The following is a 25,811-nucleotide window of genomic DNA, read 5'->3' on the forward strand; positions in this document are numbered from 1 at the left end:
AACCCTGTAAAGACTTACCAGACGCTGACTGTTTATAACAACAACAACAACTGTAAAAGCTTCATACCATAAACTGTGGGTACTAGATTAATCACAGATGGCAAAATGTAAAAGTGTTATATCCAGCTGACATTTTGACCTGTCATAATAGGAAGAGTACAGGGGTCACAAATAAAATTAACGATGGCTCCATGTCCCAGTAAGCCATGACAGTATGACAGTGAGCCAGCAATACGAGGACCCTGAAACTGAAGCAGCTAAATAGAACTCAGCCATCATTAATTATATCATTTACACCTGTGCTTTGCCTGCTGTGGCATGTCAAAATATCTTCCATGAAAAAGGACTATGCCTTTTAATGTTTACACTGAATACTGTTCTAAAAGTGTCCAACAAGCTCAACAAGTAGAGTTGCGTATTTCTGCCGCTATTAGCAAACATTTTATATTACAGTCATTATAGTCAAAGTTGATTTAAAAATATTGATTAATGCGAGTTGGTCCTCACTATCGACATCCAGTGTAGCGTAGGGGTCTCCAGCCCACTGGGGACTCACTGCAGTAAATCAGAAAACATTCTATGGGACTGATAACTATAGTATGTGTATGTGTGTGTCTGTCTTTAAATTAAAGGTGTAAACCTACACACAGTTTTATGCATCTGGCCCCAGGTTCTCATTACTTTTTAATGTTAGATACAACACACCTACAATTTCGTTTAATTTATAATAATAATAATATATATTAATAATAATTAAGAGTAAACTTTTAGGACAATGAAGACAAAGAAAGAGTGGGATACACACTTTCTTTTGCCTTCTGCCGTCTTCCACTTGTGTCTCCCTGCAGTAACAGCTGGATGGGATTCCTGCTGTACATGAGCTATTCCTCCTCGTCCTCCTCCTCCTCCTCCTCCTCCCGTCTACCACCGACTTCCATCTCTCTCATCTTTATCTTCCTCTTATCTTTTTCTCCCACTGCCTCCGTGTCTCTCCCAGGGGAGGCGTATCACTCCCCTGTTACTGTGATTGTGTCTCCCGCAGCATCCCACTGTGTGCACGGCTGCAGTACATTTGTGTGTGTATGCTATGTGTCATTTTTCATGGGCTTGCTTATAATAACTTTTGAGTGTATTTGTGTGTGTGTGTGTGTGTGTGTGTGTGTGTATGCTTCTGTGTGTCTATCTCTCACACACAATTACGGACACATAAAACATTCAGACAGCGTCTATCTCTCTCTCTCTCTCTCTCTCTCTCCATGTGTATTCAGGCTTGCGTGAACCTCTCAGCCTAAACAGTGACACCACACACCAGCTAAACAGCCCTGTGTGTGTGTGTGTGCGCGCGCGTGTGTGTGTGTGTGTACGCCTATGTTGCTTCTCACATTGCCTGAGAACAAGTGTAAACACACGTGTCCACCAGGCACACACAGACATCAGCAAGCTGTATTGCGTGTTATCAACGCGTCGAGCGAGTGCCAACATTACACGCCCGCTCATCACCTCCTGAGCGGAGCCTTTATGTTCTAAGTGCACTTAATCACTAATGCTGAGTGCACTTAAAACACTCCCTAATGACTTGACGCGGCTCACTCACTCACTTAAGTGTCAAAGCTGGTTATTAGATACAGTATGGCGCCCGAGTGTGAAGTGCCGCAGCTCTTGACGAACAATCGAGATCTGCAGATCGGAAACATTCCTGCACATGATTCAAATATTGCCATATGTTTCCGCACATGAGCACAGGCTGCTGTCGGAGGTCTGTCTTTTAAGAAGTCCACAGCAAGTACCCACACTGCTAAAGAGCCCTTCGGCGAGACCCTGACAGCCAACCAGCTCCTTGGCGTCTTGTCCTACAGCTGACCCTGACCTCTGACCTCCCTTGATGGGGTGCAAACAGGGATTCATCTCCCAGACAGTACAGCAGAATGCCACTGCACTACATGATGTGGCTATTTTGAGCTAATCAAAGTAACCACATCACTCAAGAGTGTTGTCAAGAGGAACAGGCGGGAACACTCTTGTGTTGCTACACTGTTGTGCCAGAACAAGTGATTGCCAAGTCATCAAGTTTTATATCCCACAAGTAGTAGCTTTTCAAGGTGCAAGTTACCATAATAAAGCAATATGAGCACAAACCAGTGGAAAGTAATGCATAAGGTCTAAGGTCAGTTTGTACTTGTTTGAGGCAGGATTTTACCACTCTGAAAAGTTCATGGTAACAATCATTTTCAAATCATTTTTTGTCCAACCCTTAATGCTTTTGTACCACTTTCTAATAAGCTGCCCTTTATAAAAGGTTCATAAACTGTAACTAATGGCTTTATTGGTTATAGATCAGTCACAAGCCATAAATGAGAGAAATAAATGAGGTTGCCAGGTTGTGAAAACGTTTTTTTCCCCCTTCTATTTAGAAATGATGCCGTTATAAATGTTGGTAATCCATTTATATAAGATTAATAACTTGTTAATAGATGGATTTTGGGCCAAATCCTCTATCCAGAAGTCCATGTGTTGAATGGATTTTTCACAACATGGCAACAAAAAAAACTAAAAGGTGTGTTATTAATGGATTCTAACTGATCTATAAAGCATTAGACAATTGACCTATTTACAATTAATAAAGCAGTTAATTCTTTTTTCCTGGAGCCCTCTGTAAAATTCCCAGTGTTCAAACAAATAGTGTGGCTGCTAACTCCTTGGATCTGCTGTGGAAGTTAGCGTTTCTGTTCAGGTGCGGTTTTCTGTGTCTGATGGGCTGAAGCTAGCCTCAAACGTTGTGTTTATAATGTGTGTTTACATGAGAGGAACATAGGAACTGTCTCTCAGAACTGTTGAAGCCAGGAAAAAAAAATCTTTCCTCGATGACTGCTGTGTTCGTCCCCACGCTTAACTAAAGGGCACCTTAACAGATAGGATCTGAAGTTGTGTATATGAATGTATATATTCTTTTCTTCTTTTTTTTTTGGACTGAAACAGGTGCCATCAATTCTGTGAAAACATTTCTCTGCAACCTCTCCGGAAAAATAAATCTCAGCCACTATGTATGCTAATTCTGCCTGTCACAAGTCTGAATGCTATTATCACAGGGGTCAGATGCTTTCATCACATGCACACACACACACACACACACACACACACAGGTGCACTCAGACAGGCGGGCGGACAGCTATATACGTGCCGATGAAGGCGGTGTACGCATCATGTGGTGAGGACAATGGGGCCGGCTGACTGTAATCTGCCATTCAGTCGAGATCCACTCCTCACAGGTGGAGGGAGATAATATTGTGAGAGAGACTTTTCAGCTCAATCACGACCATTCATAGGTAACGGTGCACACAAACACACACACAGACGCAAGATCTGGCATGCGTTCATCCTCCATGCCAGGCTGACGTGGGGGTGAACCAGCGTGTGTGTGTGTGTGTGTGCGTGTGTGTGTGTGAGGTGAGCTCCCACTGCAGTTCCACGAAGCAACCGGCTCTGCACAAATGTCAGAAGCTCCATCTCAGCGAGGACTTTAAGTCCACAGCTCCTTCTGCCTGCCAACTCCTCTCCCTCCTTCGTCTCTGTGTATCTTTCTGTAACCCAGCGTTCCCATTGTATTGGCACTGAATCTATTAGCTTTCCACAGACAGCGTTTTGTACTGTAGCTGCGGGGGGACGATGGAAGGTTAAGTGTGTGCTGTAGCATTCAGAGGAGAACGTGTTCCATTGAAATCTCCCCTTTGGGGAAAAAAGAGACAATCCTTAACGTTAAAGCTGCTACATTACAGCCAGAGTTTGACATTTCTTTGAAACTACTCCATTGGCTAAATCATCACATATCCCTTATTTTTTCACTCTTATCTGGGAGTGCTCACTGATGTGCTCTTTTCTGTATCTGTCGTCTTTTCAAGTTTGTTTATCGACTGGGATCAAGTGTTAGAAGGGGAATATACCACAGAAAACCCTAACTTGCTGTTTGATGTTAGAAATATACAACAGTTACAATTGGAGCCTGAAGGTTACAGTTAAGCTGATCAAACACATACTCGTATCTGCATTTATGCTGGCTGATAAGTACCAAAAAACGGCAGTACAGAAACGCAAAAACTATGTTTGAGGTCATTGAGAACTAGTTTTTGCCATTTCATAGATCCCACCAGAGAGCAGCGACCACTTTATTTTCGAACTGCAAAATGTCCAATTCGGCACATATCTTGACCACAATTCTCCAAGAAATAAGTGAAAATAAGGAGTAGTCTGTATTGTTGTGATTGACGCATGATAGTGCCAGGTGTGAACTGACATACTTAGACCTGTCCACCTGTGGTCTTAATTTAGCGTGTTAGCAGACATTTGCTGATTAGCACGAAACACAAAGTAGCAGAAGATAGAAGGCTGGAGGTTGACTTAAAAACACTCAGCCTCTCGTTTTTGTGCATTAAATAATCTAATCATTGATTGAACGATGACCTTTGATGTCATCAGACTGTAATGGAGCTGAAAACAAGTGCCTTTCAAGTGTCATTAAAACAAATTGGAAATAATGCCTCAGGGCAACTTTTCAGCAATGCTGACACACAAAGCGTGGGAACATCATTCTTTCTACCCTGCAGCTACACAATGGCCTGTGACCATTACAGTAGCCATTAGCTGTGTCAGGAGACGAGGGCTCATTTGGCCTGAATCAGAGAGGAGAGCCCTTGGGAGGCCTGGCGGAGCTCCCTCATCAGCACCGATGCTAGCATGGCTGTGTTAAGCACAGGCCTGATCTGACACTAACACATGGAACTGTGGAGCACAGCTGCAGCATTTTCACATCAAATCGAGGCATGTAGAGAAAAGCATCCCACCCTACTTAGCTTTACACTTTACGCTTTAGCTTCTTGCATGGTTACACATTTAATTTTAGTGCTGGTCACTGTGCAAAACAGGAAGTTCTTAAACAAAGACTGAAGGAATAAAATAACTTTTTCTGGATATTAGCCCTTGGGTCGACATAAGAAAGAAAACGCTATTTCTATTTCTGACAATAACACATAATCTTTTTAAATCTTCTTGTTTGTCTGTTGGTTTAGTTATCTATTTATTTATGTGTGCCTTTAAGACATTTTTTTAAAATACATTTGTTAGTTATTTTCATTTTGGTATCTGTATTGTAGAATAATTTTTTTTGAAAATCCCGTAACACTAAATAAAGGTGCGAAGCTGGGATTATTTAGTACATTACATTATTTCACTGATGTTTATTGGGATGACTGACATACTTCAATTCATGATGATTATGTATATCTTATAGTTTAAAATGTATTTTTGTGTAATGTTAGTTACTGTTAATAATTGTTTGGAGTGACACATGGGGCCCGACAGCCTTTCTGTTGCAGTAACAGTTAACAGTAACCAGCGTTACACTATTTTAGACACCTACACTTTTTAACCATCTATGAAAAGTTTGTTTTAAGCTTTGCAGATGGAATATAGATGAACCCACACCTTGGCGCAGTGGGACTGTAGCATATGTTTGTTTATGTATTCTTTCACAAGAACAAGTACAAAGAAGTCCTATTTCTGTTTTAGTTGAGGCTCAGAATAAACACACATAAATGAAACAATTTTCACCACATGGCCTATTTTTTTTTTCCTGTTACCGATGTACTATGCAATCAAAATCAATTTGAACAGCGTGTATTGTGGTAAATATTTTTACTCCAAGAGGTTGTGAAGTCTCACCAGGCTCCCACTAAAGAAAAAGGAAAAGATAGGAAGTAAGGAGGGACTGAGGCATCGGCATGTCCAGAGAGCGAGAGAGAGCGAGAGAGAGAGGAAAAGAAACAGGCGTGAGAGTCAGTGAGTTCCAGAGAGTGTGAGACGTGATCAAAGACAGAGACAAGAGCGTGTGAGTGTGTGTGTGTGAGTGTGTGTGTGTGTGTGTGTGTGTGTGTGTGTGTGTGTGTGTGTGTTATTTGCCTTTACGGTCTCTCAACATATCCATGCGGAGAGTGACGGGGAGATTGAAGTGGAGGAAGCGAGGAATTAAAAGAGAATGCATTTAACCTCTGGGCTGTACGTTCGTCTGCGCTCCAGAGAGGAGACCCGCTGAATGAAATCACGCCTCATGTCCCCGAGCAGAGCCATGGAAGGAGGCGACGAGCTCGGGCTGCCCTAGCAACAGCAGACTCCAAACCTCTTCATGTTTCTTTTTTCATCTCAAACCATCCTACTCTCCAAATTCTATTTATATATTAATATACTTCATGTCTTTCTCCTCTTCTATCTCTTCATTTTATTCTTTCCTCTCCTGTCCTTCCCTTTCCTATCCATCTCCTCTTCTTTCCTTTCAATTCATTTCCTCCCATCTCTTTTTCTGTTCCTTCCTCCCTCTCTCCTCTCCTCTTACTTTCCTTTCTGTTAAAATATGTGTATGCATCAATTTTTAGAGAAACTGGAAGTACGATTACATTCAGAAAATGCTTCCGATCAGTACAATTTACTGATCGGAAGCATTTTTTTTTACTTCAATATCAGGAAGCAGGCACTCAGAGTAGGGCTCTATTTTCTTTTTATTATATCTCATTTTGGAATGAAACTGCTCAATTTCACTGAGTCAGTGGACAAGAAAATAAGAGGACTTTTTTTCCCTGATTCAATCTATTTGGAACCACTTTGCGAGCACATTATCTCTTCACCGCCCAAGATGAACAGTGCCAGATAACACAGATCTATTCTGCTGCGCCTCGGTGCGCTTGATTCCCTCGTCCAACGCAGAAAACATTTATTTTCTACCCTCTGTGTTTTACAGCGGGAACAACAATGCTCCTCCATGAGTGTTTGTTGGGTTAAAGGAGGTCACTAAATGAACGGAAACGCCTTCACACAACGTTATTGTTTACTTTCCATCTGAGATTGTGCAAATGGGGGACGCTGCAGAGGCCAGATATGCTGGACAATATTGTTTCAGTGGCTCTCTGTCAAACGCACTGGTTTAGAAAATTGTACCCATGTCTCACAGTGTTTCAGTGCTCCTGCTCTCTGTCTCTTAATCTGCCGCGCAGACTGTGGTGGTTTTGCTTGGCTGTGATGTCTGATGTTTTCCAGCCATTGCTCTGCATTTGTTGTCCTTATCTTCCGGTGTCGTGTCTGTGTGTGTGAATGTTGTCCCTGTAATGCGTGTTTGCGTTTCTTTCGTTCCTTCTTGCTCATCCCACTGGAAGGCCTTGCAGAGGGTTGAGCTTGTCTTATTAAATACAGATCGCGGAGGATAAAGGAATGCTCGGGATAAATGTGTCCTACTGTCATGTTTCTGCGTTGTTTTCTTTCGCCGGGACACCTCAAACATAGTTTCAATCAAAAGCTGAACCACTGTTTCCGATGAAGGGTTCAAGGTATAGTAAACTTCAGGTAACCATAGCAACAGTACTTCTGCTTCATGCTATGTTACCAGTTAAGTCTCACTGGTGAAACAGAGTTAACTATACTAACTAACTGAATGGGCTACAAACACATTTACATGTCAACATCAATTCACTCGTCATACGGATTAATTAATCAGCAAGAGAAAACAGTCGTGTAATGACGTCTAAATTTGGCTATAAATCAATAACAAAAATCCTTGAAAGATGTAGGCATTTACCAGGCAGGCAGGGTCTCACAAAAAGACGTAATTGAGTGGCATTATGGGAAATGTAGGATCCATTCTTGGAGCTTGACCCGATTCAGTTAGGTTATGTTCTTCCGACGCGTTAATAGCTGTTCTGAACAGCCACACTCAAAGGTGGAGCTCAATATAGTTTAAATATGGGGATAACTGCATACATTTTCAGCCAGTCATTCCTGGAAGATATTGATAGTGATGCGCTCGCTTGTTCACATTAAAATTGTCTCTCGCTCTGATTTTCCGCATTAAACAAAGTGCGCAAAGAAAACACATTCAAACCATAATAAGTCAAAGCCATAAACTGTCTTACCTGCAGGATCTTGCACCTCTCGGAGTCGCAGTCGATGTCCTCACAGGGATGGAACATGCCCAGTGTCACACAGTTCAGCAGGATCACCAACATGGATGCTCGCTCGAACCACGTAGAGAACAGCAGTCAAGGAATATAACAAGGAGAGATAATAACAGCAAGCCAGTGACGAGAGTCAAAAGCTTGCAGTAACAACAAACATAAGCGTCTCTAGGCTTTCTCCAGTGACCTCATTATCCCATTCAAATGTATAAACTGACAAAGTGATGCACTTTTATATCTTCAATCCCGATTCGCCGTCACAAAATGTTTTCAAGAGAGGAAAATAAGCCACAGAGGAATCTGGGAAGTGGGAGAGCCCAACTGTGGCTGTTCTGAGTGGCAGTTTTTGCTCCCATTTCACCCAGTTAACCAAAGATCTGTCTGCAAGGCCTGTAGGAAAATGTTCAGATTGTTAGAGAGGGTGCTGGATAAGCACTTCAAAGAGAGGCGGAGGCTGACTAAGAGGAGGACGAAGTATCCGGCTTGAGAATAAGTGAATGTGAAGACATCTTGATGCACAGCGTATGAATTTTATTGACCGCAGGGTCGGAGTGGGCATTCCTAATGTGGTTAGGTTAAACACCAGTCTGAGCTATGTGACACCAATCAATGATGAGACCAGACACAGATTAGGCTGATACTTCTTCAATAAATACACACACACACACACACACACACACACACACACACTATGACGCAGATATGTGGGCTGCATGCATACACACAAACACACACCTACATATGTTATAGATTGCTACTGCATCCACAGTCAGCACCCTGCATCCAGCCTGGTTAACAATGTTAGACAGAACAGACTGTTTGTCATCCAAGTGTGTGTGTGTGTGTGTTTGTGTGTGTGTGAAAGCTAAAAGGAAAGCGCTGCTTTTCATCTGTGTCTGTATGTATGTGTGTGTGTGTGTGTGTGTGTGTGTGTGTGTGTGTGTGTGTGTGTGTGTGTGTGTGTGTGTGTGTGCGCGCGGACACAGGCTGTGAGGACAAACGACCTGTCCGTCTTTCATTCTTTTATCGCATTAGCCGCCACTTGCTCATTCATCCAGCTGACCCATAATGCAGCTGGGTCAGCATGGCCCCCACAGCAGCCACACACAAAAAAGTGCATGACGAACATGCCCCCCCCCCCCCCCCCGGATTTGAACTTTCGTCCAGACAATGGGATAAAAGCAGTGAAAACCTCAAATATAATCTCAAATATCTCAGCTCCATATTTTTACATAGGTTTGCAACTATTTAGGCTAACTTTAGGCTACGATATGAATCTTTATTATGTGAATTAATGATGTATATCATAGCACGTGGTGTTGTGATTTAGTTTAAAAAAAAAAAAAATGAAAGGGGCAACATTGAAGGGGCACTCCATTGATTTTACATTTCAGGTCAGTTTACTTGTCATGGGGGGTGAGTGATCACTTGAGTAATCCCGGACTACAAATTTGAAACTGTGTTACAAACTGTGGGTGTAGGGCTTTCAAAGATGTGGCCGTTTACCAGACAGGGAGGGTCTAACAAACGACACTATTTGCATCATGGGAAATGTAGGATGTAGTTTGGCCCATTCCTAGCTCGGATATATTTAGGCCTCTGCTGCTTTAATTTTGTCCTTTACATTCCCCCTAACTTTATGGAAGCACTATTGTAAGTCACAGGAGCTCCCCTTTAACTGTTGGACTGTGACAGTAAGCAAACCACCTCTTGCATGAAAGTCAGTGCTCAGCCACTGCCCCCAACCTCCAAATCTTTACTCTATACCTCGCTGAGCAAAGGGCAGACTGCTTCCTGCGTTGGCTCTGAACATTAGTCATAAATCTTGTACTGCAGAATCATCCAATTTTAAAGTGATTCCAAGAGATACTGGGTTAGAAATATGATCCTCTGTGGTGGTTCCAATACAGTATTGAACAGGAATATTGAATAATAGATGCAGGCTGGAGGGAAGTTGAGAGTCGGTGACCACAAGGATCCTCGGTAGCATCAGTTGGGTAATGACGGTTGCATCTGGAAGGCAGCGCAGGATTACGTTACACACTGGAGGACGCACAGAAAGTTCGGTGAGTCCAAAGGGATGCAATTAAAAAGATCAGTTGGTATGGAGAGTGGGATCATTACAGGGAACAAACGCTCAGACACTCAGGCCTCTAGTTTGAGAGCGGTGGCAATGAAAGTTTCAGGGAGAGCAAACTATTATTGAGACACACTGGTGGTCGCAGTGAAGGACTGAGAAGGTGGGGCTAATTAAAAATAATGAGCTGCATGGGTTGTCTGTGTACGCTACTGATCTCATCAACCTTCATCAGGGATAAACTCAGTGTCATTTTAGTTCAGTAAAGTTTCAGCTCTTCACTGAGATCCATCAGGCTCCAGACAAAACAAATCACATCTCATCACCAATTTCATCTGAAAAGAAGGACATTTCTCCGCCAACTATGAGTTCCAAATTGGCTTATTTTAGCAATTTTATTTCCTCCTCCATCAGAAATAATAAATGGGCATGACATGTCTCATAGGTTAACGTTCTATTACACCACAGGACTGCATGAAAAATGTTTCTTTCACTCACAGTAAGCCGTAGCCTTTATGGCCAACTGTCCAAGTTTAAAGTTAAAAAGAACAGTTTTTACTGAGAAACAAAACAACAAAATGCAGACTACACTTGAATAAACTTTATTGTCTGCTGGTTTCTGTGTGCTATTAATGTTAATGCATGAACATAAGCTCCTCAGGCTTCGTGTACTGCAAAAAAAGATTGGTAATATAAGCGACTTTCTCAAACTCTAAGGAGGCCTCTGTCCCCCTGTTCAACATTCTTTCAGTATATTCATCAGATATGTGGGTTTATAGATAAATATATGTTCTTGCCACAAAACAAACTAGTGGATTATAAATGAACAGGTCTCTGATGATGGCTTCAAGCTCTTTAACCACAAGACTAGTATAATAAGAAGGACTTTCATAATTCATAATTACCCCCTAAAACCCAAATTTTAACAGGGTCATAACTTTTGCTGATATAACTAGTGCTGCAAATAGACTTTTCAGATTTCATAGAGTAATTTGTCTTTTCCTAATTTACAGTAGCAAAGCAAACCTCTGAGTTTGCGCTGAAAATTTATTCAAAACCTGTAGGTTCAAACTTGCTGCATGTGCCACAATAGAATCAAACGCTGGACGCTTGCTTCCTCGGTCTGCACGGGTCAGCGTGGAAACTCTCACAAAAACATTCAAAGAAAAGACAAGACAACAATACAGTAAATATCTTGCCCAAAACCTTGGGCAAGATATTTGACGCTCCCCTCAGCAGGCAGACAGAAATCATGCTTCTAGAAGGAAAAAAGATGGCAAAAACTTTCTACAATGATTACAAATTGCTGGATGGATGTTTTTGCACTGAAAGACAGTCATCACAGTGAGCTGTCAACATAAATACTGATGCTGAGTGTCATTGCTGTCTGCTGCTGTGGACAGAGTGGCTCACTGAAGGCATTACATGGTGTGCTGTTTATCAAGGCTGCTATCCTGCAGTAATGATCAATCGACAGATAGGTTGGTTTGGGGACAAACAGGAAGACGGACAATTGACCGGCAGACTGACTAAGAGGACTCTGAGAGAGACAATGGAACTTTTAAAAGAAGAAAAAGCCCAAATAAAAACTCTGAATAATTAGCAATAAAGGCATAGAAGCATGAAAGAGACCAAAGACAGAGCTAAAAGGAGAGTGAATATTGGACACACATTTGTCAGGTGGACAGAAACACAACTCCAAACGAATGCTAATGTTGCTCTGTATCTGTCGGGTGTGTATTTAGGCAACATGCTGAACATGCTTGCTCACATATCAACTTTAAAGATGATGTGTAACTGTTGTGTTTACAGCTTGTTTCCACCAGCCAAAAATCGCAGGTTTAACTCAATACACTCCCTTGAAGACTAGTAGCTTTTGGTGGCTAGTGTTAGCGAATGTTAGCAAACTTTAGAGCCCTGTGTATCTGATGTTTCTGAGTCATTTAGTGGACTTTATGACTCTTCGCTACACTTAGACTATGTGTTAGCGTTTACCATCATTCTGTTATTGCCACTTGTTGTAAGTTTGTTTGAGGAAGCTAATGCTAATGCTAACATTGCACAATTCACAGAATTACTAAAAAGTACAACACATGAAAAGCCATGTCATGAATGTGTTAAAAGCTCTGAGAAATCATGTATATACTCAAATATGAAGTCAATTTACAAATGGGTTCTTCACAGAAGTAATGTGCCAGAATCATGACTTAAACTTAGCTGCACTAGTAGCGGACACCAGACTTCTTTTAAAAAAAAAAAAAACAACATTAGCAAAACAAAGATCTAGGTCAGGGTCAAAGAGAGAACTCAGACCTACAATTTCGTCCCTCGCTACAACTGACAAGGCAAGGGCATGTTTTTTAAAAGGCCCTTGGGCACACGTGTAGACAGCTGACAGGTTTTACTGGTGCACTTCAGACCATGTCGCCTGATGAAGTGCATGAAATGTATTGTTTACTGGAGGTCTTATAACCAAATAAAAAATAATTTATTCGAAATCAAGGAGAGGGCAGAGGAGAGGTTACGGGCAGAAGGATGGAGACAAAGCAAAACATTAAATATGAATAATCTGACTAATTCAATCAATAACTCTTCCTCTCCTGCCCTCGTTCTCTTCCTCTGTCTCCCCAGCTGGTGGGCTATAATTAAACAATAAGGAGAAGAGTGTTTGCAGTGTTCTGCCTTCAGTGTGAACACACACACACACACACACACACACACACACACCTTCATGGTGTCAGCATATAAACAAGCGGTGACGCCCTGAGGGATGGATTCAATTAGAGGAAAGATACACAAGGATATGCTCTGTCAAAACTCAGAAAGCAAGAAGCCTGCTCTGCACCACAAACACACACACGCAAGCTCACACACACACACACACACACACACACACGAGTACACACACACACACACACACACGCCTCCCTGCATCACACTGCTGATTCACTCTGATTCTGTCCACTAATGATCTGACACCAGACACAAGGACACAAACAACAGAGAAGAGCATCAGTGTGTGTGTGTGTGTGTGTGTGTGTGTGTGTGTGTGTGTGTGTGTGTGTGTGTGTGTGTGTGTGTGTGTGTAACTCTAGAGAGGAAGAAACTGAGAAATAAGGCAACAAATTCAAAAGAGCAAAGTTTGGTGGGAAAAAAAAGTTTCAACTCATCTCACCAAGTTTCTCTTCAGCCCTTATTTCATTCACGAGAGTAGGGAAATGAATCCCCGGCAGGAAGAGATGAGGTGCGCACACAGTCTGAGGGCGATCAATACAGACAAGCCTCTCTGAATAGATATTATTCATTGTGTTTACTATAACTCGCGCAGGACGTGGCTCTGCATCCGTCTCTGCTCTGCACAGCCTTGGCTGTCCGTACGCTCTTTCTCCAAATCTATATCTCTCGCAGAGTGCCCGCGCGTGACGTGATACTACAGTTACTTCTGGAGCTGTTGTGCGTATATATGACGTCAACACTGAACCTCGGTAAAATCAGGTGTTCCCATTAGTGTTGCAGAGCCTGAATGCATCTCAGAAACTGCATTTTTAATATGAAATGTATGTCTTTTCTCAGTCGGGGAGACGCCGCCTCTCCACACTCCCAAATCTCGTTAACACTTATAGGTGTTGCAGGTATATAATATAGCATGGTTATGCAACTGCAGCCTATGTCACACCTTAGATTTATTCAGAAGCAATTGTTGGATAGATTGAGAGAAATGTGTTTTTGCCTTGTTTTAACGTAAAGATTACACAGCCTTGTGAGTGAGAGGTATTCGGCACTTGAACTCTGTAATCTTTCCTGTAACGTTGAATCCTCAATCTGACATGAATACACTGAATGTTGTCTCAGATGTGATATACATGAACCCCACTAATCAGGTCATTACTCACTCAAGCTTCTCTGCTCACGCGTGCAGACAAACTTTGTTGAAACCTCTCGATCTACATTTTAAATTCTAGCGGAGTTAGTCAAAAACCTTTGAAAGATACCAAAAATGTCAGGATGATGACACATGATTTTGGGAAAATGTGTAAAAAAAAGAAAAAGAGAGGCCTTGAGACATCTATTTGATGAAATTTGGACAGCCACAAAAACATGGAGTCTTGGGTTTGAATATTTCACTCAGTGTAAACATCATACAGCTTTAATGAAAAGCTGCAGAACACGCCTGTACAGAAAATGTATGACCGTATGGAATGAGATGATTTTTGAGCTTCGACTGGCGCTCTTTTAATAACATCACCATGTTGCTCTTCTTTCGCAGTGGTTTAATGGCACCGAAACTGGAGGATCAGAAACAAACTCTCAGAAAATTCAAAACTGCACTGAGAACAGTCAAAAGAAGCAGCTTTCACAGCTTTCACAGCTTTCACAGCGTTGTGAATCATGATGCAGTCCCTTTCCTAAACAAAAAGAAATGAATTAACCACATAGTGCCAACAAATCTTAGACTGGAACTGAGCACAAAGATCATCAAGGATTCATAAAGGATCGCACCTCTTTCCATGTCTGGGCCAATGGAATAGAGGCGCAATCCTTTACCAGGCTTTGTGTTTCCATATTTGTTTCCATGGTATATATCTTAACAAATGGTAGCTTAAATCCCCCAAAACTACTCCTTGGAATTCAAAAACGAGTTAAAACCGCATAATTACTGCTTACTCTGTACAGTATGTAACCGAGATCGTCTGCTTGATGCAACCTGGTGAAATTCTGGCTTCACGACTCCCGATTATGTTCATGAAAGGAATTCAGATCAAAGCACAGAGGATTCTCACAGAGGATGTGCAAAGGCCCCTCTTCTTGATTAAAACTCACTCTGCCCTGAAGTTCAAACGAGTCAAAGGACGAGTCCCGTACCAGTGATGCGTGGGAAGCAGCTGGGACTCCGAGCACCCTTACTCTGAGGTGGGACAGGTGCAGTGACATTCAGCCGTACGTCAACACGTGTGTGTGTGTGTGTGTGTGTGTGTGTTCCCTCATTAAAAGCTGTCAGCTTGACTTGCAGGAAAAGGGCAGGCTGGACTGCAGCAGCAGGAAGAACTGGACAGATAGAAGAGTCCACATTCTGCACATGTGAACTGGGGTATCGCAGACTTCTATCGTACGTAACTGTCATCACGTCAAGTCTGTGAGGCTGCTGGTCCCTATAAGACTGGACTGAAGACCTCAGTCATTGCCATTGATATGACCAATACTACTAACCAGGGTCGAATTAACTTGCCAGGGAGCCCTGGGCCTATTAATACCAATCCAAGTGCTACAAACACAGTAAACCAGCTGCAGAGCAAAACAGGTAACTTCCCCAGGAACCCAAAGCCTAAAGGACTCGGGCAAGTTGCTCGCTCTACCTGGTCAGTAATCCAGCCTTGTCTCTGACCATGTAATCCATGTTATTGAGTATTTTAACAGGTCTGCATGGAACTTACATTGTTTGTCACATCCAAATTGCTATGAATTATGGATCATCTCAATTAGAGAAGTCTTGAGTGGACTCTCGAAGTCAGCAGAAAGTCCACAGAAAATGTGCTTTATGCCTTGTGTGGACTGAAAATTAAATGACAAAATACATGGTCTCTTATTGCCCCAGAACGACACAATTAAGTGTTTTCTGATGTGGAGCTACTAATGGTAGGATGACATCATTTGTTACATACCACGGTTTTCTGCTCTGACACTACTATGGTTAAGGTTTGGTTATGTTGTGGAAAGATTGCAGTCACGGTTAAAAGACTTTGACTGTAGGAAGGAAATGGGAAGCTAACATCAGTCTCCCATGTTAAACTCACGGAGAAGTCGAGATTCAGCCAGAAGTTAGTCTGAGAGTCGGACAGTAATTGAAACTTTTCATATCTTGACGACAGGAAATCATTGGGGAGACCGTTACAAAATGGCTGCTGTGAAGAGGAATGCTGACACTAAAATCACTCGCCCTGTCTTAGTTCTGCTCCTCTTCAGTGGCCTCACCATTTAAACAAAAAGCATTTTCTCTCTTTCACCACTCATGACAACAGCTCCGCTTTTTGTCTTCGTTTCCTCAGGAGTGCAATGCCTTCCCTTCAGAAGACGAACTTTACAAAGCCAAGACAGCAACTATGTGTGAAGGTGTGCAAAACAGGAAGGAAGGTGAAAAGCGAGGTTTATCTCTAAAGTCAGAGAGAGTTGCTGCTGCCTCACCTTTTGCTGCTCATCTCCCATCAACCCCTCCTTTCTCCAAACCGCTCAAAGCTTCTTTTTTCCTCCCTCTCTGATCACTTTCTTTTCCCTCTCCTTTCACTTTTCCGTCTGTACCGTCTTACCCCTGCTATTTTGCGGGAGGAGATTGACAAAAGTGAAACTTTTTTTCTGAGGAAGGACTGCTGAACATGCCAGAATAAAATAAAAAATGGAGGAGAGAACTGAGAGCGGAAGGATGTTCATGAAATATTGAGGCCGATTGCTGCAGCCCTTTGTAACGCGCGATCCGTCACTGTCATTGTGCTTAAATATGTGCGTGTGCGCTCGTGCACGAGTGTGCAATCACATGTCTACATTTATCTGTCTATGTTGTTGTTGCTGTTAGGTGAGTACTCATGAAGAAACGCCACTTTATCACTAAAATAGATCACAGTTCTCTGGCTGTCTGCCTGTTCCCATTCTGAGCAGGTGAACATTAAACTTCTATCGATCAGTCTGTGTATCCCTGTCGTCTTCACCTCTCTCATCTTTCAGCCAACGCTTTCACAGCAGGATAGGTGCTTTGGAATGTGTTTTCTGATCTGATCTGCCACCTCTATGGTTAAGGTTTTGTTAAGTTTAGATAACTAAAACTGCTAAAACTACTTAGTTAAGGTTAGGGACAGATCGTGGGCATGGGAGCCAATTTGGACTGTTTGGAGATGCAAACCGTTACCCCTGTCAAAGTCAGATACTTTCGACGCCCAGCCACCTACCCCAACCTCGTCCCTACTGCTGGGTGGACACTTTTAAGAACTGGTCATTCCCGACTAACTAACATTCAGTCTTGATTAATGCCCCAAACGATTAAAGGTCTGGCCTTTGGGCAATCGTATGGACTTCTGGCATGACCAAAATGTTGGTTGGCTGTCCTGCAGCTTGAACAGTCCTGCATTTTCCCACCACAGATCCTGAGCTCATTTAAATACTACTGATATTATCTGTATGTTGTGACTAGCTGTGCTGTAATATAATTTGCTGCCAAACAGATCATATTGTCTGCATTTTCCCAGCCATCTGCAGGTTCCCTTTCTTCTTGCTTAAGCTCAAAGTAGATCCAATCCAAGCCATCTTGTTTGGGAAAAAACTTTATTGCAATTGTCAACGGGCAAAATCTATCAGGGCTCCATGTTTATGTTCAGCGTCAGTACCGACGCCATGGCAGCTTAATTGATCTGAGTTAACCGGACATATGGGACATACAAGATTATTGGGAATGTACAGTGTCTGCCCACTTTAAGATGTATTGCAGGGCTATAACAACATCACAGGACTTCAATTTGCGCTTCCTTGTGAGGACAGTCATTCATACCACAAATGCAAAAGGTTACAATTGGGCCAGTTTTTAGTAGTCTAGAGGTTCAAAGAGCATGCTTGTGACCTCAGAGATGTTTGAATTCAGAGACTAGCTGTGAAAATGTCAGTGGGCAAAGTTAATGACCAAGCTTTGTTATTGATGAGTAACTGCATTAATTTGATGCTGCTGGAAAAACGCTTAGTTGGTTTTCCTTTAGCAATTATTTTAACAGAAATCTGGTTTTGGTTGAGTCCTTTTTATTCTGTCTATAAACTGCTGAACTGTTGCAATGTTTCCATAACCCAGAAAGGCAAAAGGAAGATGCACAAAAACCTATGAGGCCTGATGAATACTGGAGTTCTTGCTCTTATACAGTTGTCAATAAGCGGTAGTGAGTTTAATCAAAACTTAAAATGAGTATTCAGCTTGTGAACAAGCTGCCTCAGCGACATACTGAGAGGCTCGACTCTTAGCAAAAGGCCAGTGCGTTACAGCGGAGCGTCTCAACCCCGCGCCGTGGAAAATCCTGCTGGTATAACACTGCACATCCCCACCGTTCGCTGACACGGCTTATCAGCAGCCTGAGTCAGGAGCCGGGGAGTTAGGAGGTTGAGGGAAAATAGCGGCACATTGTTACATTGGCTATATCAGTGCCTACCACATGAGAGGCGGGTTGAAAAACTGGGCAAGAGCTGAGTGGGGAGGACAGATGGGAGGAAGACAGGAGGAAGGGAAGGGGAGGGGGCGCCTAAGATGTGAGAGACAGAGCATGTGTGAGAGGAAAAACAGATCATACAAAGGAGAGGAGCGACAGGCGGAGTGTGAAAAAGTGAGAGACAAGGGAAGAAGAAGAAGCACGTGAGGAAGATAGAGCTGAACGTCCGTATCAGTTTGACGTCTCACCAAAGTGACTGCACGATCACGTGTGTCTCTTTGCTGGGGAGGGTCGGGGGTTAGAGAACTGACCTAACGATCCTCAGGGGGGGAACATCGACGACAGCAAACATCATTAAACTTTTACCAGCCTGCATTATTGATAAATCCAGCCCTCAACCCAAGACGCTGTCCATTTAAATAGGCAGCAACTTTGTTTCATGTCTCCCTGCTCATGAATATGGATACTTACAGGGCACCGACTATCACACTGACACAATGGGGACACTTAGGGGGAACTATATGAAGAGATACATTTTGCGGGTGGCGAAAGAAAAGGCTGACTTTGCAATCTGGTTTGCCTCGTCAATATTCAGATCAATGTTCAGAGCAAAACCGGTTCATCATCCAAGATGTCCTCTTGTGGATACGGTGCATCAGTTCAGCTCTCGAACTGCTGCCTTGTGCTTTTAGAAGTGAGTTTTACATATGAAATGTATGCACCAAGGGGTGGGGGGGGGGGGGTTCCTAATGGGCTCAATGCACAAACAGATTCTCCACATACACACACATCTCTCTCATCAGCCAGGAAACACCCCTGTATCTTGCCACTGCGGACTGTGAGTTGCTAAGCAACGCGGGCTTTCATTGGGAAGTACTGTGAAGTCACATCTCTGTTGCTGTGGTGCCTGTAGCTGAGGTGATGGGGCAGAGTTGTCGCAGCTACAGAGCGGAACTTTGAAGAAGGCGTTTTGAAAGTCTGTGATGTGATCCGGCATTTTATTTCAGCGGCATCATCAGAAAACATCCAGAAACGCAGAGAATTCTCTCTTCGATCCTCCACCGTCTGCTGAGACCGAAGCCCTGCTCTGCCACCCCGACTTACTTTTGGACGATCCCTCACTATCCGCATGGATTTCCAACTGACAGGCCTCGGGTCATTGGTGTGCAATAGGATGGCGAAAGCATAGCCCGACCAAAGAGCTGATCTAATACCTGTAGTGTCAAAAGACTACCACACTCGGTGCAGAAAATACAGCTCTACTATCCTATTAAACACCAGCAGGCCGACATGTGAATAGAGAGAGGAGAGAAAGAAGGGAGTGGGAGAGAGATTTCACACTTTTGTAGGAGCTGCCTTGGTGACGTAATATTAGGAAATATCCCTCTCTCCGTGACAGTCAGCAGCAAAGACTACAGTACATCACATACTGGTACAGTAGCTCTTGCTGCCATTTGGAGCTTCAAATATGCAAATTCTTGCAGTATATTTTTATGATGTACATTATTTGCTCTGCAAAAGGCTTCTTTGCACTGATGAAGACTGTCAACTCAGCAGCTTTCTAAAGGCTGCATGCCACTTAATAGTGACTCTTTATTACCCAATGTGATGGCCGTGCTCAGTAGCGATTACACTACACACACTACACTACCGTTCATGTTCAGAAGATGATGGAGAGGGACTGTGTTATTATGTTCACCAGCGTGAGTGAAAGTTAAGTCATCGACGTCACACACACACGCGCACACACACACACACACACACACACACACACACACACACACACACACACACACACACACATAAAGACATGTAGGACGACCATAACTCATTCACCAGACAAAATAAGAGCAAAAACCTTAATTACTGCCAATGACAACGTTTCTGAATGTCCAATGCCGACATTTCTTAAATTAATTAGTTCAAATAGAGTCAGGCACGGCAACTACAGTATGTTTAGGTATTGTAAAGGTTAGGGACCATGGTGACAGTATCCTAGGGATACAGGTTTGGGCAACCAACATGTGCAACAAATAACAAGACTAACAACCTGATACCTAAATGACAGAATCCAGAACCGTCTGTATGACATTTCAACAACAGTTGGGGTACAGATACATGGTTCAGCTAAGGTTCCAAGTTCCTGCTTATCCACAAGGCCAGTTTAATAGCTTTTCTGGAGCTTTCAGTCATATCACATGATCTTCATCAGCAGATTGAGGGGATTGTAGATGTCCAAATTCAAGTTTGTTTCTGGTGAGTTCTGAGAGTTTTGCTGCCTAGGGTGTCAAAGTCAAGCATGTTTGAGCAAACCAACCAATGCGGTTGGTTTGCTGGCGAGGACAGCATCGGATGAGAAACACTGTATCGAGACAGAGACAACCGATACAAATCCCAACTGCTTTTGTACACACACAGACACAAACACCTGCAGCCAGGAAGTGCTCTCAAGGCTTTGAATTAGCAGATGCATGTTCGTCAGACAGGATACAGCACAGAAGCGTACTGGCCAGTGTGTGTGTGTGTGTGTGTGTGTGTGTGTGTGTGTGTGTGTGTGTGTGTGTGTGTGTGTGTGTGTTTGTGTTTGTGTGTGTGTGTGTTTGTGTGTCCAGGTGCTTGGTTATACAGTATGTGTGTCTTTCTGAGTGTGAGTGAGAGCTTGAACAGCCCAGGGGAACAGAAAGCATATATATTAGATGTTTGAAGAGAGGATGACCTCTGACAGAAATCACTTCAATGTGTGTCTCATGTCTCATTTCCAGGCGAGTAGGAATACTTAGAGGGGGGGGAAAAGTGGAAGACTGAGCATAGAAAAAGCTATACAAAGAGATTGAGAGGTGAGAGAAGAGCAAATTAAACAGGCAAAAAGTGAAGGAGAGAGACAGACAGATGAGGGATGAATAATTGATCTGAAGGCCATGCGAGGCTTTAATCCCTGGCAGAGTAACACACACACACACAAACACACACACACACAAAGCCAGTAGTATGATATCACCACTAATGGCTGCTCCTGGCTGAAAGACCTGTTGTGGGTTAGACGCAACTGGTCCGTCAGAAAGTGAGTGTGATAGACGGGGGGGGGGGCAGGCAGGGGCAAAGGTCAGGCAGTGTTTCAATTCCCTGTAGCTTCTCATTAATTAAGCGTTGACTGACTCGCTCTCTCTCCGTCTCTTTCAGTCTGTCCCTCTCGCCCAGTCTTGAGTCTGCCACTGCTGCCATTTCACTCATAAGCAAAGCTATTTAGAGGCCGACCTCCTTCCATTCAGTGGAATTAGAATTGAATGCACACACACACACACACACACAGACACACACACATACGATGGCCTGAGGAAATCCAGTTAAATGCCACAGCAAACAAATATGTCCTCAATCATTTAGGGAGAGGAAAGAGAGTGAAACACACCTCGTGCTGCATTGACAAGGTAGCTAGAGGTCAGCTAGCTGGCTGAATGAGAGAATAAAGAAAAGCTTAGAAGAAGAAGGAAAAAAAAAAAAAAAAGGAAAAGTGGAAGTGAAAAGAATGCCTGAACTGAAAATATGCAAATGGAGGGAAATTAAGATATGAGAAAAATGCGGCGCCGCGCCAGAATCAGCATGATTAACGTGGGGTCAGCTTTATCAATGCAGCTGATCTGGCCCCCGGAACACAACACGGGCTAATATAAGGGACGTTAGCGGAGGCACGCTGCTGTAGTCTGCACGCACACACAATGAGAGCACATGAAAGCTCACAGGATATTCGCATGTTAGATACAGTTCAAACATTTGAGCACTCGGAAACGCTAATTAGCAATCAGCGCTAACAACGAGATGACAGATTTAAACTTGTGCAGTGACGACATGCACATGCACGCACACAGGAAAACACTTATAAAAGGTTATGTGGAAATGACTTGAATAAAAAACTAATCTAATCTCGTTAGTTCAAGGATAATTCCGCCTTTTTTCTACAACTTGGGTCTGTTTTCTTACTTTTGTCCATCATTGCTGAGCAAGGAACAGAATTTTTAACAAAATCAACTCAAAGGTCCAACTTACTATCTTTCCACAGCTTTCAAACACATCCCAAGGTCTTCTTCAGAAAATGGAGCTAGTTTAGGTGCCATGAAGTGTAATCACATGAACAAGGTTCCACACCCAAGTCTTGAGATGACACCTGAGCAAGCCTTATTCGTTCAAGAAGACCATGACTTGAGGTTAAAAGCTCTGGAAAAGGCGAGTAAGTAGACCTTGAACCTGTAAAATATATTGCACATAAGAAGCGAGTGTGTAATTGTTCATATATGTACGGTTTCTGATGCTGTAATATGCATCAGTTTATACTCACAACTTTTAGTTTTTAGTTTTGGTTCACTAGTTTTCAGCTCCTTGTGTCGAACTTGACAAAGAATGTGAATCTGATCCTGAAAAAGAGTGTTTCTGTGACAAGCTTGAAGTCATTCTTACACCTGTGTAACAGCTACAGGGTGCGCTGCAGCTCTAATCTTACTTTCTGTGGCTTCTCTCATTTTTAAAAGAAGACAGAACAGCCTGTTCTTGTCGTCTTCTCTTGTCCTGTGCTGGATAGGGAAGAAATAAAAGTCTATTTGAATGTTCAGCGCTAAATCACAAGCAGTAGTGGGGGGGGGGGGTTCTGCCTATTCTGGCAGTGATGTGCCTGTGAGGTAGAGGCTGGTTGGCTGGTGCTGTATGAGGAGGCGTGCAGACGCTGGGGAGAGATAGCGCAGGGGTTTGATTTTATTACTGGTACAAAAATACATTTCAAATGTAAAGAAAGACATTAATTACCCGCCGCAACAGCGTGAGGGTGGCATTGTTTTCACCACGGTGCTTATACTGTGGACAGCGACAGCGTCACAAGCAAAGAAGCAGGGGGGCAGGAAGTAGGGACCCACATTCGTTTTAAGTCGTGAATCAGGGTATCCCGGCATGTTAGTGTGTGGGTGTGGTCCAACTCATGAGTACTGAGTACTCATTAAGTAATGACTACTGAGTACTCATGGGTCGGAACGTCAACACGTTGAGGGGCGTGGCGGCTGGTGTGATCCCATCGCATGATGGTCCTGAGTTTAGTTCTAGGGCTGTAGGTACGTTGCCACCCTGACCCTGAATGATGGAATGACTTCCTGATAATAAACGGTCAGTACTGACATATTCATGTAATGCTGATTTCCACCCTAAAGTCATGAGTGAGGAAATGACGACTTCATTCGCTGAAGACTTAACCTTAGCCACTACATGCCTGACTCCTAAGCCTGACTAACTTTAACCCAAACTCTAACATTGACTTAAAACCAAGTCTTTACCCTGAAATTTAAATTTGAATTTTGTGGGTAATACAAGTACACACTCTCTCTCAGTCTAATAGTGTATAATAAGAGGGGCAGTGAGGGTGGTGTAACGTCTGCGTTATGTCTGGTTCTCTGTGCACTCAAAGTATCCCTCAATCTCAGCTTGGCTGCCGCTTGTGACCACTGCTTCATGAATACACACACATACAGCCATTACAGCCGAGACCTGGGGAACCTGGGGCCCAGAACAGCAGCCTTCCCTGAGCTGAACTCTGCTTTGTCTCCCTCCCTCGACTCCACTTTCTCCTCTCCTCTGGTCTCTCCTCCCAGCCAAGCCAATCCTCTGGCACTGAGCAGCCCATTATACAAAGAAAATAAGCCAAGGCTATAGGCTCCAATAGCTTCTCAGAAAGGGAAAGCGAGGTAGGCAACGGGTGTGTGTGAGCGAGAGAAAAAGCCCATAAACCCCAGTGACTCTAAAAGCTTTGCCAATCTCAAAGAATGCCTTGTGGATATTAAGTGTTGGATGACTCAAAACTTTCTCTGTAGCTTTGCAAAAATCCCAGGTCTGTGTTGTTTGGCTCCCTCCAACATCAGAAAGAGAGAGAAAGAAACGGAGGAAGAGAAGGAGACTTCTAAAGAAAAACCATCTCTAAGAAGGACTCTGCAAATGCAACAACAGCAAATTTAAATCTTCAAACATAAGCTCCTTTTGACGGCCGCCTGGCGGTGATGTCTTTGTCGCAGAGTTCAAGCGTGCGGCAAAAACCCAAACAAGAACAAACAGTTATTGAACAGCAACCCTGAATAACCTCTAACCAGACCTACGCGCCAACACAAAGCCATCACCGACGCGCTCCCGACCGCAGCCTCCGCAGTCCAGAACATGTGGAGTCTGCAGGAGCATTCCTCCACCTAAAAGCGCACCACACTGTGAGCGCCATAAATTTGTTGCTGGTATTAATGCGTTACCGAGCCGCAGACCTTCTCTCTCTTACACACCCTCGGGCAACACATCTAAGGTCACACACACACACACACACACACACACACACACACACACTGAGTGAAAGGCGGTGTAAAAATCAGAACAAATACATGGCATGCAAACAGTGTCCGTTTCTCCATGACAACAAAGAAAATGTTTACACTCCCGAGGAGGCAGCTCCTTCTTATTGGCTACGGTCCGGTTTCCATGGCGATGGAGTCGGCATCTCTGTGTTTGGGCATCATGAGCTGTGAGTGTGTTGATGTTATGTACAGTACAGGAATGTGTACACATGTGGCTGTGATTACGCAAACACACACACACACACACACACACGCAGCAAGAATATCGGTTGTCTGGAAATTGGGAGTTTGACCAATGGCTTGCCTGTAAAGCAGCGGCGAGTGCTCTGATTGGCTGTTTTCATTCTTAATTTAACTGATGAGAAAGCCTTTTTCCAAGACTGGGATGGGGTTTAATAATAGTTAAGTTGTGCCGACATGGCTTGTATGCTCTTATTTAAGCGAAAGCGCGGTAGAGTCGTCTTTTCAAGTTCAGCCAAATCTCGTTAAACTGCATCTACTTACATGAGAACGTAAGGACGTAGGATTTGTCAGATTTTTTTCTGCCAACTGAGGAACAAAAAAAAATGGAAATACACGCCCGATCACACACATACGCACGCGCATCTAATCCGTGTACAGCCCTCAGAGCAGTGCAGCGGGAAGTAGCCGTCGGCGAGCCCTTATAATGAGGGAACACCAGCAAGCGCCAGGGGAAAAAAGAAGCGGATGGAAATAAAGATGGATGGAGAGAGCCGGGGAATGAATCAGCTACGGAGGAAAATCCAAACAATAGGAAACAAACAAGGAGGGAGCCTCAAAAGATGGACAGAAAGAGGCTGAAGCGTGTGGAGAGGGGGGGGGGGGGGGGGGGGCAGAGAAGAAAAAAGGCGTAGAGGAGAGGGAGTAAGACGAGACCGGATGAGTTTTTAATGCAGTTGGTGAGATTAATATTAATGATATTGTGTTCTCAAATTGAATATCTGGTTTTAATGCACTGTTTTCAGGCACCCACGCCCGAATTCAGCTCACAGTTTTCCAAGTCAAACTTTCCGAGGGGTGCATTCAAGAGCAGGAATTACTTTTTTTGAGACATTGGAGCCTGTTTAAGCAGAAGTTTGTAACCCAAGCTTTTACCCTTTTTGTAGGCAATGACATATTTTCACTAAATCAAACCTAATTTTTGATGCTATTTATGGTCTGCATTTTTTCTTTAATAGCCATTCAA

At 43.3% G+C, this 25,811-nt stretch overlaps 1 protein-coding gene across 1 annotated transcript in view; it reads right to left on the reverse strand.

The window, feature by feature from the left end:
* Positions 1-25,811, reverse strand: part of cacna1g (calcium channel, voltage-dependent, T type, alpha 1G subunit) — a 218,334-nt gene that overhangs the window by 132,700 nt on the left and 59,823 nt on the right. Inside the window, exon 2 of the mRNA XM_070927129.1 lies at positions 7,947-8,058. Coding sequence (XP_070783230.1) covers positions 7,947-8,058 — 112 coding nt within the window. The remainder of the gene's footprint in view (positions 1-7,946; positions 8,059-25,811) is intronic.

Source organism: Enoplosus armatus, chromosome 20 (assembly GCF_043641665.1).
Source record: "Enoplosus armatus isolate fEnoArm2 chromosome 20, fEnoArm2.hap1, whole genome shotgun sequence".
NCBI lineage: Eukaryota > Metazoa > Chordata > Actinopteri > Centrarchiformes > Enoplosidae > Enoplosus > Enoplosus armatus.